The 20,591-nt window shown below is 34.7% G+C and overlaps 1 protein-coding gene across 4 annotated transcripts in view; it reads right to left on the bottom strand.

The window, feature by feature from the left end:
* Positions 1 to 261: 261 nt before the first annotated feature.
* Positions 262 to 20,591, bottom strand: part of LIN9 (lin-9 DREAM MuvB core complex component) — a 103,301-nt gene continuing 82,971 nt past the window's right edge. For 3 of the 4 annotated variants that reach the window (XM_082426856.1, XM_082426855.1, XM_082426857.1), the window contains exons 13-16: positions 7,182 to 7,307; positions 2,527 to 2,706; positions 2,257 to 2,354; positions 265 to 1,758 (exon numbers count right to left, since the gene is read on the bottom strand). In XM_082426856.1, coding sequence (XP_082282982.1) covers positions 1,653 to 1,758; positions 2,257 to 2,354; positions 2,527 to 2,706; positions 7,182 to 7,307 — 510 coding nt within the window. In that variant the 3' untranslated portion in view covers positions 265 to 1,652. Of the gene's footprint in view, positions 1,759 to 2,256; positions 2,355 to 2,526; positions 2,707 to 7,181; positions 7,308 to 20,591 lie in introns of all 4 variants that reach the window. The other variant, XM_082426854.1, reaches the window with a different exon arrangement.

Below are 20,591 nucleotides of genomic sequence, written 5' to 3' on the forward strand. Positions count from 1 at the left end.
AAGTCTAGGCAGAATATATTAAAAAATAAACCCTTCTCTAGGTCTATAGTAAGCCAAGTAACTTACTTGCTTAGTGTTTTCCACAGTGATTACTCAGTGATGGGAAAAAAAAACCCTAATGATATTTTAATTCAAAATGACTTGGTAATTAATCTGTACCATTTTTCCTAAAAATATAATTTAGTGGAAATGATAATTTTTAAAAACTTTTTAAATAGAAGGAATACTTATCAACTTGTATTAATTAAATGAAAATGTAGATCATATTAATTTTCATAGATCAATTTATTTAGAATTACAAATATTAAGAATAAAAGATTTATACATTTCTTAATTAACATAACAGTTTAGCTAAATATAAACTCTGCACTAAAGTTCTGCAGTGGCACAATACCAACAAAGAATATGGAAGCATTTTTAAACTATACAAAAATTTCAAATGGAAAATAATCTTGTTTCAATTTTATTATACATTAACATATAAAAAGTCTCATTTTATGAGACATCTAAAAGAATCAAAGCCACTTCTACAGCTATATCTTAAACTCCAAATCTGAAAACAATTTATTTTATTTTGACTTTATAATATTCTATATTAAAACAGAGAAAATTCCAAATACACACTTTTTACAAGATTAACATCTTAGGCAGGGTTTTCCTTAAAAAACCAAAAACCAAAAAAGCCCACAACCAAATACAAACCTTTTTCTCCATTTCCTAGCACTGGCTATTATATTTGTTTTCCTTATAAAATCTTTTTACTTTAAAAATTGTGTAACTGTTGGATTTTAACCAGTAATCTGGTTCAAAAGCTGTGCAAATAAACAAAAAATATGAAAATAGTGTGTTATCAGTCTTTTTTTTTTTTTTTAAAATAAATCCCATAACAATAGCACATCTTCCCCTGAATTGATGGGAAGAGACATGCCAAATTCATTTGCTGAAATTAAGCATCTTGCAGTAATGTTTCTTTCCTGCTCCTTCATTTTCTTTCAACAGACAAACAACAAAGGTTTCTTTTATAAATTATGATAAATTAAAATATTTATTATTATAAAATGATCTATAGAACCATGTCACATTGCAAGTATATATCATATATACTTGTAAAGTCCATATTTCCCACCTATATTCCAGTGGCTTCCTAAAAATGAGGACTTCCCATATCTCATGATGTTATCTTATGAAGACTGAGGTGGTGATCAACTAAATGAACTGGAGTTGTAATTTTCTAGATGGAATTTCCACATCGCCATGCATAATGCACAAAAAGACCATGTTTCTTCACGTTCTCCACTGCAGTAGTTGTCTGCATGGGTTGGGTTGAATTCATGCACGTTAAAAAGATGGTCAACATATTCTTCCATGAAATTATATTATGTTCAGACATTTTCAGTTTAAAAGTACTTGCTAATAAACATATGTAACATAAGCAGTGCTACTGCAGCTGAATAATAAAAGAAAAATAAATATAATGCTGGTCAGCAATGCTGGTTTAAGAAGCAGTACAGTATATTAAAATGCCTTATTTGGAGATTTAAATTTCCCTTGTTTTCCAGCAGTTAGGTTTATTTGGTGTTGGAAGCCTATATAAAGGAAGAGAACTTCTCAAAAACAATGTCCTATGCAGTTGGAATAATTAAATCTTCTATTCAGTCTCTGTTGGTGTTATTTGCTGCAAAGGCATGTAAGTTTCCCATCTGGCTCAGGCCGCTCTGAATATGTGCAACATGAATTTCTACATTATTCTGAAAGCAACTAAAGAAAGAAGAAACATGGTTAACTACATTATCTCACAAAATGAAGAAAAACAATTTTCAAAAAAATTCAGCAGAGCTGAATTGCAGTTAGGAAATAGCTAAGATAATGACCCCAGGGAAGTAAGAAATCTTCCCTTTACATTAGCCATAATTCTACTTCAGTAGTAATTGAAAAAGTATATTTGAAAGAAGCAAAGAAGCCACGGGAGTACTGGAAAGAGAGGACGAATCTCTCTTTGGGGAAGACTTCTAAGTTGAAATCCATGCTAAACCCAAACCTAAATATTGTATGTCTTCTGATTCCTTTATATAAAAAAATCCATCTGAAAATTCTACTCTGTCAATAGACTGGATATAACCGAAAAGCTCGTTTACAATTTATTTAAAGGATAAAAATCATATGAATACTTCATAAATATGCAAAAGTCTTAAAGCTTATACTGGAAATCACTATGAATTTAATATAAAAATAATTAGAATACATCTAATGAATTACCTGATATTAGAAGCATCTATTGTACTCTTGATATCATTTAATGAATCTGTAAGTGATTTAAATTCAAAGGAATTCAGATCTCCTCCTTCTGCCAGACACTAAAGGAAAAAATATTTCAAAATTTAATTGAATTATAGTTCAGATACAGACCAACACTCTGCTCTAATATACAGTTTAATTTTTTAGCAACAAATTAGCATAGTTTGTTTAAGGTGTCAAAATTAAGAAAATATTCTTAATATTTTCTCTGAAAAGTTCTCCGAAATTTACCTTAATTTGTAATAAAATAGCTGTAAGCCTGGAGATTAAGTCTGTCAGATTTTCATTTTCAACACAGGGCTGTCCTGTTGAGGAATTTGCATGCCGAACAATTTCCTGTGCTTCTTCCTCACACCTTCGTCTCATATCTGTCGGCTGATCTGCAGGCTGGAGCCCTTGGTCTGGAGCAAGCTGAATACAGATGATTAAAACATAAGATGTACATTCCTAAGGCCATGATAATTTCTGTGTGTTTGTGCCCTGTTTTCAGGTTAGGATTTTTATAAATCTAGCATTTATAACAAAAATGATGCTCACTCTTACCTTAGAAGTTTTTTCTCCTCTAACTGTATTTTTTTTCTGATTTGTTTGATATTTTTGGTAACTTTTAATTTTGAGACACTTTAAAACTTCTAAAAAAGAATAGAACAAAAAACTCTTGATAACCTTTTACCCAGATTCACTAACTGCTTATGGTTTACTGTTTGACTTAAACATTTGATCTTTCTCTGCCTGTATATAATTTTTTTTCTCTTAACTATTTGAGAATAAGTTGCAAACACTGTGCCTCTTTACCCCTGAATACTCCAGTTTGTATTTCCTAAGTCCAAGGATATTCTCTTACATAACCACAGTGCAGTAATCACAATCAGGAATCCAGCACTATTTATAATGCCATTTTCTAACAGTCTGTATTCAGATTTCACCAACTGTCCCAACACATAGCTAGTTTTCCCCCTTAAAACATTTGGTTGTCCTGTCTCTCTAGACTCCTTTACTCTGGAACAGTTCCTCGGTCTTTCATGACCTTGATATTTTTGAACAGTACCAGCCAGTTATTTTGCATACTATCCCTCAATGTGGGTTTGTCTGTTTCCTTTTGATTAGACTAAGGTTACACACCTTTGGCAGGAACACCACAAAAGTGATGTTGAGTTCTTCTCAGTGCATTGTGATCAGGAGGCGCGTGATGTTTATCTGTCCCACTACTGCTGATGTTATCTTTGATCACCTCGGTTAAGGTAGCTATGTGCCTCCTAATCATCCCAGAGAGCTTCCTTGATCATTCTCAGAGCAGCACACTGCTCCACCATGGGATGTGCCATAGGTTATTTAGCCAACTCCCTATGTATGGGCATTTAGGTTTTTTCTAATATTTTGCGATTATCAGTAACACTGCAGTGAACAACCTTGTCTTCTAATAAGTTAAAAGTTTTTTAAAAATTGAAGTATACATAAACATATAAAAGGATACAAATCCTAAAGTGTATGGCTTAATGAATTTTCACAGATCAAACATGAGAAATCAGCATCGAGATTAAAATGGAACATTACCAGCCCCTCAGAGACCAATTGTCACCTTCCAGTATAATACTCCAAGGGTAACCACCATCCTGACTTCTAGTATCATATGTTGGCTTTTTCTGGCTTTTGACCTTTACATAAATGGAATCATGCATTATATATTCTTTTGTGTCTGACTTTATCTGTTCAATATTTACATATGAACAAATATGTTCACATATTTGTGAGTTCATCCATGGTGCTGTGAGTAGTTGAGTTCATTCATCCATTTTTTTTTAATTTCTAAGATTTTTTTTTGATGTGGACCATTTTTTTAAAGAAGTCTTTATTGAATCTGTTACAGTATTGCTTCTGTTTTATGTTTTGTTTTTTTGGCTGTAAGGCATGTGGGATCTTAGCTCCCTGACCAGGGATCAAACCTGCACCCCCTGCACTGGAAGGCAAAGTCTTAACCACTGGACCGCCAGGGAAGTCCCAGAGTTCATTCATTCTTATTGCTGAGAATTCCATTGTATATTATATGACAGTTTACTGATTCATTCTAGTATTGATGGGTATTTGGGTAATTTCTAATTATTGGCTATAATGAACAGTGATGCTGTGTATGTTCTAGTGTATATTTTTGGTAAATACATGTTCACATATATTTGGTATATATTTAGAAGTAGACTTGCTTGTTCTTATTTTAAAATCAATATTGTACTTCCATAAGAGCTTTGTGAAAATTACATCATTTTACTCCATTAGGAAATGAGCCTATCACATATGGCCTTGCGTACATAATGAGATACAGAAAGACTGGTGAGCAATCCACTTCTGCATGTTTTGTTATATGTTATCTTGGACCGCTTGGTTTGCACCTCTTGTGGACGGTTGCTAGTCCATGCGGAGAACTCTGTTTGCTAGGACAACACATATTGCTATGTAGATAAATGACAATTACCCGGAAAATACAAATGAATGATAATGGATGGCTAAAGGAATGAGCTGTTTAAGAATCTCATATCACAAATAGAGATGGCTTTAAATAAACCCATGCACTTATGGTCAATTAATTTACAACAAAGAGGCAAGAATATACAATCAAGAAAAGGCAGTCTCTTCAATAAATGGTGCTGGGAAAAATGGACAGCTACATGTAAAATAACGAAATTAGAACATTCTCTAACACCATATACAAAAATAAACTCAAAATGGATTAAAGACCTAAATGTAAGACCAGATACTATAAAACTCCTAGAGGAAAACATAGGCAGAACACTCTTTGACATAAATTGCAGCAATATTTTTTTGGATCCGGCTCCTAGAGTAATGGAAACAAAAGCAAAATAAACAAATGGGACCTAATTAAACTTAAAAGCTTTTGCACAGCAAAAGAAACTAAATAAAACAAAAAGACAACCTACTGAATGGGAGAAAATATTTGCAAACGATGCAACCAACAAGGGATTAATTTCTGAAATATACAAACAGCTTATATAGCTCAATATTAAAAAAACAAACTACCCAATAAAAACATGGGCAGAAGATCTAAAGAGACATTTCCCCAAAGACGACATTCAGATGGCCAACAGGAACATGAAAAGATGCTCCACATCTCTAATTATTAGAGAAATGCAAATCAAAACTACAATGAGGTATCACCTCACACTGGTCAGAATGGCCATCATCAAAAATTCTATAAATAATAAATGCTGGAGAGGGTGTGGAGAAAGGGGTACCCTCAGACACTGTTGGTGGGAATATAAGTTGGTACAGCCAGTATGGAGAATGGTATGGAGGTTCCTTAGTAAACTAAAAATAGAGTTACCATTATGATCCAGCAATCCCACTCCTGGGCATATATCCAGAAAAGATGAAAACTCTAATTCAAAAAGATACATGCACCCCAATGTTCACAGCAGCACTATTTACAACAGCCAAGACATGGAAACAACCTAAATGTCCATCAACAGATGAATGGATAAAGAAGATGTGGTATAATATAAGAAAAAAACAAAACAGAACAAAACAAGAAGATGTGGTACATACATACAATGGAATATAACTCAGCCATAAAAAAGAATGCAATAATGCCATTTGCAGCAACATGGATGGACCTAGAGATAATCATAAGTGAAGTAAGTCAGACAGATAAAGACAAAGATCATATGATATCACTTAAACATGGAATCTAAAAAAATGATACCAAAAAAAGATTAAAAAATGATATAAATAAACTTATTTACAAAACAGAAATAGACTCACAGACACAGAAAAGGGGACATATAAAGGGTTACCAAAGGGTTTCCCAAGGGGCGGGGGAAGGATAAATTAGGAATTTGGGATTAATAGATATACACTACCATATATAAAACAGATAAACAGTAAGGACCTACTGTATAGCACAGGGAACTATATTCAATATCTTGTAATAACCTATAATGGAAAAGAATCTGAAAAAGTATATAATTATATATATAATATATATATAAAATTCAGAAACATATATATGTATATGTATCTGAATTACTTTGCTGTACACCTGAAACACTGTAAATCAACTATACGTGAAAAAAAAAAAATAAGAGTGGCTTTACTGGAAATATACAGCCTCTAAGAAAGCAAATGCAGGAGCACACTAAACTCATCACAATCATTTAATTCTTACCTTTTAGTAAGAAACTCAAATTTTAGGTGAACCTGTTGAACCACCTTCATATATATAATTATATGTGCATGATAATGATAACAATAATGATAATTCACAAATAACCCTATAATCTATGTGACTGAAGTTCAAGAATCTATAGTTCTAATGTAAAGTTTATTTTTTAAATTTTTATTTATTTTTTAAATTGTTTTGGCCACGCCGCATGGCTTGCGGGATCTTAGTTCCCTGACCAGGGACTGAACCTGGGCCCTCGGCAGTGAAAGCACGGAGTCTGAACCAGGGAATTCCCAAATATAAAGTTTAAAAAGGAACAAACAAAATTATATACACAGCATGATCATAACTTTGTGAGAAAAAGCATGTATGGTAAAAAAAAAAAAAATTAGGAGGAAGTAAAACCAAAATATAGTCTTTGGGGTAGTGGAATTAAAAGAAATTATTTTTCTAGATGTTTCTAAATTTTTGGAGAGCTATAATATAATCATTTGTAATTCAAACAAACAAAAAACCAACAGAATTGATAGCTCACTGTGTATAAAGCACTCTTCAATACTGATGCTGTAAGGAATAGAAATATATATAAAATATGGTTCTGCTAAAGGATGTTGGCTTAATTTGGATTTTCTGAAATGTGATGGTAACAGTATTAAGCTTCAGATAAGAGTGGAGGTCACAGTCCCCTCAAGGGAAATTCATACAAATTACCTACCTCATAGCAGTACTGTTGAACTTTATGCAAAACTTTGTTTAGGTCCTTGTTCAGTTGTTCAAGCTCTAGAACAATCGTTGCATATCTCCGCTGAAATTCAATGCCAATGGGCATGGAATATGATTTCTGAGAAGAAAAAGAAAAAGTCAGATTTTGATAAATTTTTTTTTTAACAATGTGATTTCAATTTCTAACAGGACATTGGACTTATTCAAAATAGACTAAAGGTTATTAAAACAGTCTGTACTCAAAGTTATTCTTCTTAAATGTGATAATGGTATTATTGCTGTTTAGGAGATTGTTCTTAGGAGTGTCATGATGTCTGTCATTTACTTTTTTTTTTTTTTAAATATTTATTTATTTATTTTTGGCTGCGTTGGGTCTTCATAGCTGCGCGCGGGCTTTCTCTAGTTGCAGCGAGCAGGGGTTACTCTTCGTTGTGGTGCGTGGGCTTCTCATTGCAGTGGCTTCTCTTGTTGCGGAGCATGGGCTCTAGGCACGCAGGCTTCAGTAATTGTGGCACGCGGGCTCAGTAGTTGTGGCTCACAGGCTCTAGAGCACAGGCTCAGTAGTTGTGGCACATGGGCTTAGTTGCTCCGCGGCATGTGAGATCTGCCCGGACCAGGGATCAAACCCGTGTCCCCTGCATTGGCAGGCGGATTCTTAACCACTGCACCACCAGGGAAGTCCCTGTCATTTACTTTTTAAAAAACAGAGATTGTGTGTGTTTATGTGTGTGTGTGTGTGTGTGTGTGTGTGTATATATATATATATATATATATATATATAGAGAGAGAGAGAGAGAGAGAGAGAGAGAGAGTGTGTGCGTGAGAGAGATTAAATGAAGCAAATGAAGCAAAATTGTTGAATCTATATATATGTTTCTTATATAAATCTTTCAACTTTTTTATAACTATCATTTTTAAAAATAAAAAGTTGGTAAAAAATTATATATATTCATTTGAAGTGTTCTAGTTACTAAAACTCAATTGATTCTCCATCTGGAATCAATTCAATATAGCACAATGGATAAGAGCATGGGTGCTAGAATCAGATTATATGTTCAAATCCCAACTCCATTATGTACTAGCTGCGTGACCTTAAGCAAGTTCCTTAATTTCTCTGTGCCTCTGTTTCCTCATCTGCAAAATGGGGATAAAAGAACATCTACCTAACGAGATTATGGTAAAGATTAAATGAAATAATATATGCCAGTATATTGCCTTCCACATAGAAAATGTTCAGTAAATATTAACTGTTATCATCACTGCTATCATTTCATATTTGCTTCCTACCAGTAAGTGTAAATGGACTTTGATTCCATTTCCTTTCCTCTCTTCATAACACCTCCAATAAACTACACTACCTATTCTGCTCCAGCTACAAATGCTGCAATGAGACGTCTTCAGTCAAGCCAAGTTTAACCACACTTCTTTTTTCAGAGGATTTCTGAGAAAGCAGATCATCATGTACCAGGGAAACAAGTACAGTTAAGAAGGGAAAAGTATACCCAGACTGATAGGGATAAACTACTTACAGTAGCACTAAATCACAGTATTATAATTGTTGAAGTTAACAGAAACCTTAGAGATCATCGTGTTCAGCCTTGTCATTTTACAGATGAGAAAACTGAAGCCCAGGAAAGTTAAATGCTTTGCTTAACAGCACGCACTATTAATGATGCACCAGGCACTGTTCTAAGTGTTTAACAGAATCTCACTGAATCCTTACAACCATCCCATGAGAAGGGTACTATAATTATTCCCATTTTACATATGGAGGAATCTGAGGCCCATGTACCACAGCCAATAAGTGGTAAGCACACTGGATCTGAAGCTAGACTGCATCAGTCAGAATTCCTCCGCCACTGGGTCTGATGCAGTGAAAGAGAAGGAAGGGAAAGAATGTCACAAGGAGATTAGGGAAGGGGTAAGTCATTTTACAAATTAATTATTTTTTATTTTGTAATTATTTTTTAAACTGAGGTATAATTGACATACAACATTCTATTAGTTTCATGTGTACAACATAATGATTCTATATTTGTATATATTGCAAAATGATCACTACAATAAGTCAGTTAGCATCCGTCACCATATACAGTTACAGAATTTTTTTCTTGTGATGAGAACTTTTAAGATTTACTCTCTTAGCAACTTTCAAATGTGCAGTACAGTATTATTAATAGTTTGGTCTGCAGCTTTCCAGTCACTTTCTCAAGGCAGTTTATACACATATATGTATAGCTTTTTATAAAAATGAGATCCTACTATAAATATTATTCCACAATTTGTCCAATTAATGTGTCTTAGAGAGCTTTCCATGTTGATATAGACAGATCTAGCTTGTTGCTTTTAAGAACTACATAGTGTGGGACTTCCCTGGTGGTGCAGTGGTTAAGAATCCGCCTGCCAATGCACGGGACACGGGTTCGAGCCCTAGTCCGGGAAGATCCCACATGCCATGGAGCAACTAAGCCCGTGTGCCACAACTACTGAGCCTGTGCTCTAGAGCCCGTGAGCCACAACTACTGAACCCGCATGCCACAACTACTGCAGCCCACCCGCCTAGAGCCTGTGCTCCACAACAAAGAGAAGCCACTGCAATGAGAAGTCTGCACACAGCAACAAAGAGTAGCCTCTGTTCGCTGCAACTAGAGAAAGCCCGTGCACAGCAACAAAGACCCAATGCAGCCAAAAAATAAATAAATAAATTTATTAAAAAAAAAGAACTACATAGTGCTCCAGAAGAATGGCTGTCGCATGATTTATTTGACCACTCCTGTTTAGATGGACATATTGTTTCCATCTTTTTTTTTTTCTATTACAAACAATGCTGCAATAAACATTCTTGTATGCACACCTTTGTGCATATGCACATGAATGTTCATTTGCAATAGCTAAAAACAGTAAACAATCCAAATGTCCATTGACAGGTGAATGGATAAACAAATTGTGGTACAGCCATACAATGAGATACTACTTAGCAATAAAAAGGAACAATATTGTGCGAACTTTGAAACGTGCAACCAAGAGGGTGAATCAAAACTCATTATACTGACTGAAAAGAGCCAGGCAAAAAAAGAGTACATACTGTATGATTCCATTTATATAAAATTCTAGAAAACACAAATGAATTTATAATGATAGAAATTAGATCAGTAGTTGCTGGAGCCTGAAGTAGAGGGAGGGATGGATTACAAAGGGCTTGGGGAAATTTGGGGGGGAAAGGAGAAGATAGAAATATTTGTTATCTAGCTTGTGGTGATGGTTTCATGGACGCATATTTCTATGTATACACACACAAATATACCTCATCAAATTGTACATTTTAAACAGGTATAGTTTATTGTACATCAATGATACCTCAACAAAATGATAATGGGAAAAAGCCACCCAGATCAAACAACAGAACATTGCTAGCACCCCAGAAGCCCTCCATGTGTCACCTTACAATCAATTCTCTTTCATCTCTCTCCAAAGTAACCATTATCCTGACATCAAACATTATAGTTCAGTTTTTGAACTTTATATAAAATACAATCATACAATATATGCAGTCTTTTGTTACTGGCTTCTTTGGGTTAACATTAAGTTTGTGATTCATCCACACTGTTGTGTATATCTGTAGTTAGTTCATTCATTGCTGTATATTATACCTTTGTAGAAATATGATATATTCACCCATTCTACTGTTCTATTTGTTGTTGGCCATTTGGCCTGCTTCTAGGTTTTGGCCAATGTGAATAGTGCAGCTATGACATTTTGTACTTTGTTTAAGTTTAGTAGATAGATCTAAATAGTTTCCCAAGGTGATGGAATAAGAAAGTTCTGGCTGCTTCATATCTTCACCAATCTTTAATACTGTAGTCTTTGAATATTAGCCACTTTAGAGGGTGTGAGTGGTATCTCACTGTGGTATTATTAATCTGCATTTCTCTGATTACTACTGAGGTTACTACTTTTCAAAAAATTTTTTGCTAATTTGAATATCCTATTTTTAAAAATATATGTTCAATTTTCTTTCCTGTCTTCTATTGGGCTGCATATATTTTTCTTATTGACTTAGAGATCTTTATATATTCTGGATACAAGCTTTTTATCAATTATATGTGCTGTAAATATTTTCTTCCATTTTGTGGCTTGCCTTTTCTTTTCTTGTAGTTGTATCTTTTGATGAACAAAGGTTCTTAATTTTAATGTAGTTCAATTTATCAATCTTTTCTTTTATGGTTATTGCTTTCTATATTCTATTTATTTCATTAAAAAAATTCTTATCCCAATGTCTTAAAAATATTCTCCTATATTATCTCTAGAAGCTTCATAGTTTTGCCTTTCACATTTAGATCTAAAATGCCAGTCGTCTGGCTATGTTATGAGATTTACCCCCCTCCTCACACTGATATCCAACTGATCCAGCACCATTATTTCAAAGGCCTTTCTTTCCTCACTGTTCTGCAGAACCACCTTTGTCATAGATCAAGTGTCCGTACACGTGCAAGTCTATTACTGGGCTCTCTATTCTGTTCCATGGTCTTTTTGTCCATGTTGTGCCAGTAGCACACAGTCTTCAATAACTCTAGTTTTGTAATAAGTCTTGATATCCAAGAGTAAGTCATCCTACCTTATTGCAGTTCCACATAAATTTTAGAATCAGCTTGTCAATTTGAACGCACTTATACATACACATACACACACACACACCCCCACCCACCCAGGTGGGATTTTGATTGAGATTACATTCAATCTATGAATAAATTTGGTGGAAATTGACCCCTTTACAAAAGATAGTGTCTGAAATCATAAATATGAATATCTCTCTTTTTATTTAGGTCTTCTTTAATTTCTCTCAACATTTAATAGTTTTCTATATAGAAGTTTAATATATCTTATGTTATATTTATATCAAGGTATGTAGTTTTAAATGGTATTTTTGAAATTTCATTTTATAACTGCTTATTGCTGATATATAGAAACACAACTGCTTAAATAAAAAAACTGACCTTGAATCTAGCAACTTTGCTAAACTCATTTATTAATTCTAATAATTTATCTGCAGATTCTTTTACATTTTCTAGGTACACAATCACATCATCTGTGGATAAAATGGTTTTATTTCTTCCTTTCCAATCTATAGATCTTACTTCATTTTCTTGCTTTGTTACACTGGTTAGGCCCTCCTGTGTACTACTGGATAAAAACTGCGATAGTAGGCCTCCTTATCTCATTCCCAATCTTAAAGAGAAAGTTTTTAACACTCACTAATAAGTATGATATTGGGACTTCCCTGGTGGTGCAGTGGTTAAGAATCTGCCTGCCAATGCAGGGGACATGGGTGTGAGCCCTGGTCTGGGAAGATCCCACATGCCTCAGAGCAACTAAGTCCATGCACCACAACTTCTGAGCCTGTGCTCTAGAGCCCACGAGCCATAACTACTGAAGCTTGCGTGCCTAGAGCCCGTGCTCCGCAACGAGAAGCCACCACAACGAGAAGCCTGCACACCACAACGAAGAGTAGCCCCCGCTCGCCGCAACTAGAGAAAGCCTGTGAGCAGCAACAAAGACCCAACACAGCCAAACAAACAAACAAACAAACAAAAACCCTGTACCTGAATGTTCATAGTCACCTTATTCATAATAGCCAGTGTGGAAGCAATCCAAATGTCCCTCAATGATGAATAAATAAATAAAATGTGGTATATCCATACAATGGAATATTATTTGGCAATAAAAAGAAGTACTGGGAATTCTCTGGTCGTCCAGTGGTTAGGACTCCATGCTTCCACTGTCAGGAGCCAGGTTTGATCCCTGGTCAGAGAACTAAGATCCCACCCACAAGCTGCACAGCCAATAAAAAAAAAAATTAAAAAAAAAAAAAGTACTGATACATGTTACAACATGGATGAGCCTTCAAAACATTATGCTATGTGAAAGAATACAGTCACAAATGATCACATTTACATTAAATGTCCAGAATAGGGGGACAGAAATTAGATTAGTGATTGCCTAGGTTTGGGGTGGGGGGTGGTTAGAGGTGAAGTGAGGAAAAAATACAGGGTTTCTTTTTGGGATAATGAAAATGTTTTTAAATTATGATGATGCCTGCACAGCCTGTGAACTGAACTGTAAACTAAACACCACGGAACTGTCCACTTACTGTAAATGGGTGAATTGTATGGTATGTGAATAATACCTCAATAAGGCTGTTACTTTAAAAACCTGCCCTTTTAAATAAGTTACTATAATTAAGCATGGTTTCCTATCAATCCCTCCTATATAATCAACTAACGTGCTTTAGGTCAGGGGTCTCCAACCCCCAGGCCATGGACCGGTATTGGTCCGTGGCCTGTTAGGAACCAGGCCACACAGCAGGAGGTGAGTGGCGGGCAAGCGAGCCAAGCTTCATCTGTATTTACAGCCGCTCCCTATTGCTCGCGTTACTGCCCGAGCTCTGCCTCCTGTCAGATCAGTGACAGTGTTAGATTCTCATAGGAGCACGAACCCTGCTGTGAACTGTGCATGCGAGGGATCTAGGTTGCCCGCTCCTTATGAGAATCTAATGCCTGATGATCTGAGGTGGAGCTGAAGCAGTGATGCTAGCGCTGGGGAGCGGCTGCAAATACAGATTATCATTAGCAGAGAGGTCTGACTGCACAGAGACCATAATAATAAATCAGTTGCTTGCAGACTCATATCAAAACCCTATCAGTGAGTGGCAAGTGAAATCGAGCTCAGGGCTCCCACTGATTCTGCATTATGGTGAGCTGTATAATTATTTCATTATCTATTACAATGTAATAATAATAGAAAAAGCGCACAATAAATGTACTGCGCTTGAATCATCCTGAGACCACCCCCCACCCCCCACCCCTGGTCCAGGGAAAAACTGTCTTCCACAAAACCAGTCCCTGGTGCCAAAAAGGTTGGGGACCGCTGCTTTAGGTTGTCACATACAGGTTGAGTGTGGCACACAAAATGGACTTTTTTTTTTTTTCTTGGATGTATTCTACTTTCAGGACTGGTTAGCTAGTAAGGAGATTTCTTCAGAGATTCATAATCTCAAAAATAAAAGAGGACTAACAAACATGATATGACAATTCTGACAACATATTCAGGGCAAGAAAAGACCAACTTTCATAGTGGTGGATGGAGAGAGGGAAGGAGTACAGAGAACATAGTATTCAGAGTTTTCCAAAGCCACTAATACATGGTTTTAAAAATGGTTAAGACAGAACTCTCAGGGATAAATCCCCTTTTCCACTCTTGAATTATTATTAATGTCCATGTATGACAAGTCAAATTTCCAAAGTGGAAAAGCAATTATTAGAGACTGACTGAGACTGCTAGTTCAGTATCTAATAGTGTTGAGGCAATTCAAATCTATTTTAATAAATTCCACTTGCACTATTAATTTCTATGTGGATGCTTTGTATGTGTATTTTAAAAATATTTTAATAATCAAAAATAGAAAAGGCATATTGAAGTCAATAAGCTTAGACAAACTTTCACTGACTTTAACATACTACATAATCTGGACAAGAAAAGGTAGTTCAAAGCTTTAACTCTGAATGAACTTGATAAAAACTTCTCAGGTGTATGGCTGAGAAATTTGTCCTTGTTTCATAAAAGTGACTAAAGTATTTTAAAATAATTTTCCTCCCTTTGCTTTATAAATTGAAAGTTTGAACATCTAATTTCATATTTTGACAACTCTGGCTGTAGTTTGCTTTTGCTGAGTAAAGTATTAGATAAACAATTAAGTTTTCCAAAATTAAAGGAGACTTTACCAGACCAATGTTCCATTTTTTAAATAAATTCCATCAGAAAATATACTGGACAAAGTAGTATGTCCAGTTCTTTGAGATGAAAAATAGTGAACTACTCAGGTCATTTTGGTAAAAATAGAATAGAAATTAGCTATCAGCTTCAAAATTAAGTTAAATTAATTAAATAAAATTAAATATTTGTTAGGGCAGAGGCTGGGTAGGGATAGGGTAGATAAAATTACTCCTAGTCAGTGCTAAAATCACTTGGGATTAATGTAAATGTTAAATTAGTTCAATGTCACTAACCTGATGTGTCACAGAAAATTAGGGAAAAATGTATACCAAGAAAATCTGTAATCCATAAATCTGAAAGAATTGCTACACTTCTGAAGGGTTTTTAAAATAATAGTTCTGGATATATTAAAAATAAAATCTCCTTACAATACCTGGGAGTCTTCCTTCTGCAAAGAAGGAATTAAACTAATTGAATAATCTGTATTTGTCCCTGAAATACTCTGCAAAATTCCAACTCACAAGTAATATACAAAACAGAATAAATAATAGGTATGTTAAGATTAAAGGATATAACTTGATTTTTACTACCTCTACAAGGCTGTACATATATTACATCAACATAATAGCAATGGCATAGTCTCTGAAGGTACTTTCCACATTTTATTTACTTTTTAAAACTAATCTCAAATCACATACCATACACTTATTTCCTTTTTGATGATTCCACTTAAACTTAGGGTATGGTTTGTTAAACAAAACTTATGAACAAAATAATTATCATGTTTATTGCATGTTATACAAAGGAGCTACTGTGAATAGAAATCCATCCTTCTCCACCATTTGTTTTTAATGAATACAGGTATCAAACAATCCTGAACATACTTCTGATACTACTAGCAGTTAGCAACTCTTCAAAAATCAACACAATTAGCAACAGCATTCATTTTACCTGCTACCTTAAACAATTTAAATTTCAACTCTTTTGCCAAGTAAGCATGTGATTTACGCTTTTCCTTCTTTTGGAAACAGTTTTATTCTAAAGCATTCTGATATGTCTTCCCTTGATCTTATCCTGTAAACCTGAATTCCAGGTTTATGTTTAAATGACAGTGCCTTGATACGAGAAAAAAAATAGAGTGGTACATTTTCCTCCTGTTGTCTGAAAACATAATGTGTACATGTTTTAAATATTTTATTAGCAATGAATGACCATATCATGTTTACCAGTTGGAACAGTTTTATTAAATGAGTGTTTTGCACTGTAATAACGAAGATAGTAAGCTGGGGATCCTCTAAAATCAATTGTTGTCTGTTTGTTCTATAGATGCCTGTGGAAGTTTCATATTTTCTTTGGACATCATTAGACTTCCTAGTTCTTGAAGTAATGTTTTAATGCTATATGAATTATGACATTTTGCTTAACACTGGTATGTTCTGTGAATCCACCATCCCACTGGAAATATTCTATCCATATTAAATTTTCTTGTAAATCTAACTAATGGAGGAGTTTCTGGATATCTAGGTCATTCTAGCTTCCAGGCTTTATATTCTGTTTTCATAATTTGTCTGTGGAGGCCATCATCATCTTCGGTGGCTCTAGACTTCAGTTATTTATTTCTAATTGTTAAACTCTCCTTGCATTCCTGGAATAAATCTATTGGCTGTGATGATGTACCTTTTTTTTTTTTTTTTTTTGATGATGTACCTTTTTAAACATACTAACAAATTCCCATTTGTTAATATTTTGTTTAGGATTCTGTCACCTACATTCATGAATGAGATTGGCTAGTAGTTATTCTCTTTTGTCATATCTTTGTTAGGTTTTGATATCAAATTATTCAAGCATCACAAAATGAATTGGAAAATGCTCCTTGTTTTTTTCCTATTCTCTAGAAAAAGTTTCTGAAAGTTGACGGTGATGGTAAACACTTGGTTGAATTCACTGGTATGGAAGAATGCATCTGGGGTTGTAGGTTCTTTGTGGTCAAGTTTTAAATTACAGATTCATTTATAAGGTAGTGATAGGCTTATTCAGACTTTCTATTTCTTATTATATCAATGTCAGCAAGTTGTATTTTTCTAGGAATTTGTCTCCATCTCAATTTTCAAACATATTTACAGGTAGCTGTTTATAATATGTATTAGTCTGCTCAGGCTGCTATAATAGAACACCATGGACTGGGTGGCTTAAGTAACAGAAATAAATTTTTTTGTGTTCTGAAGGCTGTAAGTTCAAGATCAAGGTGCTGGCAGGGATGGTTTCTGATGAGAACTTTCTTCCTGGCTTGTAGATGGCTATTTTCTCCTTGTGTCCTCAGATGGCCTTCCTTCTGTGCACACAAGAGAAATCTCTGGTGTCTCTTCCCCTCTTCTTATAAGGACACCAGTCCTATTAATTTGAGCCCCAACCTATGGCTTCATTTAACCCAAATTACCTCCTTAAAGGCCCTATCTCTAAATACAGTCATATTGGGCTTAAGGCACCAACTTCTGAATTTGGAGGGGACAAAATTCAATCACACAAAATTCAATAACACAGTATCCTCTCAAGATCTTTTTCACGTCTGTAGGTGGTATTGTGATGTCCCTTCTTTCTTCCTTCCATTTTTTTTAAAAAAATTAATTTATTTATTTTTGGCTGCGTTGGGTCTTCGTTGCTGTGCACAGGCTTTCTCTAGTTGTGGCGAATGGTGGCTACTCTTCGTTGTGGTGCACGGGCTTCTCACTGCGGTGGCTTCTACTGTTGCAGAGCACAGGCTCTAGGCATGCGGGCTTCGGTACTTGTGGCACATGGGCTCAGTAGTTGTGGCTCACGGGCTCTAGAGCACAGGCTCAGTAGTTGCGGCACATGGGCTTAGTTGCTCCGCAGCATGTGGCATCTTCCCAGACCAGAGCTCGAACCCGTGTCCCTGCATTGGCAGGAGGATTCTTAACCACTGCGCCACCAGGGAAGTCCCTCAAGTCTATGTTCTTACTGATTTTTTTTTTAAACCTTTATATTTTATTAGTTACTAAGAGGGCTATGGAAATTGTGTTGCTGTAACAGTGAATTTGTCTTTTTCCTTTGAGTTTTGCCAATTTTTGCTTTATACATCTGGAGGCTAAGTTATTAGGTACATGTCAATTTCAAGTTATTATTCTGAAATTATACCTTTCATCATTAAGAACCACACCTCCTTACAGCAAGTAAGATATGGTGAATTAAACCTTTCATCATTAGGAAGCACACCTCTTTATATCCAGTAATATGTATTGCCCTGAATTTTACTGTTGGATATTAATATAGTTATAAGCCCTTCTGTTATTATTTTAAAATTTGTACTGTATATCTTTTCATACATTTACAATTTTATTCTTTCTGGATCCTTTTATATTAAATGTGTCTCTTGCAAGAATCATAGAGCTGGGTGTTTTTTTTAAATTGAAGTACAGTTGATTTACAATATTATTATATTAGTTTCAGGTGTACAACATAGTGATTCAATATTTTTATAGATTATATGCCATTTAAAGTTATTACAAAATAATGGCTAAATTTCTCTGTGTTGTACAATATAACCATGTTGCCTATTTATTTTATACATAGTAGTCTGTACCTCTTAATCCCCTACCTCTATCTTGCCCATCCCCCTTTCCCTTTCCCCACTGGTAACCGCTAGTTTGTTCTCTATATCTGTGCATCTGTTTCTGTTTTGTTATATACATTTGTTTTATTTTCTAGCTTCCACATATAAGTAATAACATAGAGTATTTGTCTCTCTCTGACTGACTTATTTCACTAAGCATAATACCCTCTAGGTTGATCCACGTTGTTGCAAATGGCAGCATGTCATCCTTTTTTAAGGCCAAGTAATATTCCATTGTGCGTGTGTGTGCACGCGTGCATGTATATGCATACACACATATATACTGACTACATCTTCTTTATCCATTCATCTGCTGATGGACACTTAGGTTGCTTCTGTATCTTGGCTGTTGCAAACAATGCTGCTATGAACATTGGAATGCATTTATCTTTTTGCATTATTGTTTTTGTTTTCTTCGAATATATAACCAGTAGTGGAATTGCTGGATCACATGGTAGGAGTTGGATTTTATTTTTCCTCTAGTCTGGCAATCTTTGCCTTTTATTCAGGAAATTTAGTCTACTTATACTCAATACTATTTATCAATATATTTAGACTTAAATCTACCATCTTACTATTTTCCTTCTATATGTCCCACCTGTTAGGTGTCATTCTTTTCTTTCTTTCCTTGCCTTCTCTTAGACTGAATGAACATTTTATTGTTCCATTCCTTCACCCATCTCCCCCTGATTAGTTTGGTAGTTATTCATCTTTTACTATTATTTTAACAGGTACCTTAGAGATTAAAATGTACATCCTTGATTAATCAAAGTCTATGTGTATACACACCCTTTACTCTGACCAAAAGACAACTGTTGTACTTTTAAACCTTTATATTTTAAACGCCACAAGATACTATTTTATCATTTTATATGGTGTCACTTAGACTAATCTACATATTTATCCTTTTTGTTGTTTTTCATTCCTTTTTGAAAGTTCAAGTATCTTAAAAAAACAAGTTTTTCTTTCCTGCTTGAAGAAAACCTTTATTATTTTCTTAAGTGTAGGTATTCTGGTAACAAATTCTATAATTTGTCTGCAAATGTCCTTATATTAACTTTACCCTTAAAGGAATTTTCACTGGATATAGAACTAGGCAGAAGTTTTGTTTCCGCCCTATAAAGATGTCATTCCATTCTCTTCCATCCTCTGTGGTTTCTATGGAGAAGTCACCTGTCAAACAAATTGTTACTCTTTTGAAGGTACTTCCCGTCTTCCATTCTACTCTGGGTACTTTAAATACTTTTCACTTTGTGTTCAGTTTTCAGCAGTTTTACTATGATGTGTCTAGGAGTCATTACCTTTTTATTTATCCCATTAGGATTCATGGGGGTTCTTGAATTTGTGGCCTGTTGTCTTTCAACAGTTTTGGAATGTTCTCAGCTCTTAAAATATTCCTTCTGTCCCATTCTCTTTCTCTCCTCCTTCTGTTACTCTATTAGACATATTAGACTCCCCACTATATCCCTTATTTACCCTATCCTCTCTTCTGAATTTTCTATCCATCTTTCTCTCCTTGCTTAAGTCTGAATATTTTCTTCTGATTTGTTTTCAATTACTAGTTCTCTCTTCAGCTGTTCCTAATCTGCTGTGGTTATATCTACCAACTGAGTTCTTAATTTTGATTATTGTAGTTTATATCTAGAGTTTCATTTGTTCCTTTTTGTTGTTGTTGTTTCCAGTTCTCTTCTAAAATTCTCCATTTTGTCTCATCTCTTTAAACAAAACAAGCATTTAAAATCTATGTCTAAGAATACCATTCTCTGTAATTTGCCCACTGTTCATATTTTCTTTTGATTTTTGTTAGGGTTATCTTGTCTCCTATTGTGTCTGGGATTTAAAATTGAGTATTAGACACTGTATGTTAAAAACTGTAGAAATAATTTCAGGTCTAGTATGATATTATATTCCTCTAGGAGGATTTATATTTACTTCTAGTGGGCTGCTTGGGGTCCTAGTGCTCCATAATCATCTTAATTCAATTTCAGAGGTAAGATTATTTGA

The sequence above is a fragment of the Balaenoptera physalus genome (genome assembly GCF_965194825.1).
Source record: "Balaenoptera physalus genome assembly, chromosome: 1".
Lineage (NCBI taxonomy): Eukaryota > Metazoa > Chordata > Mammalia > Artiodactyla > Balaenopteridae > Balaenoptera > Balaenoptera physalus.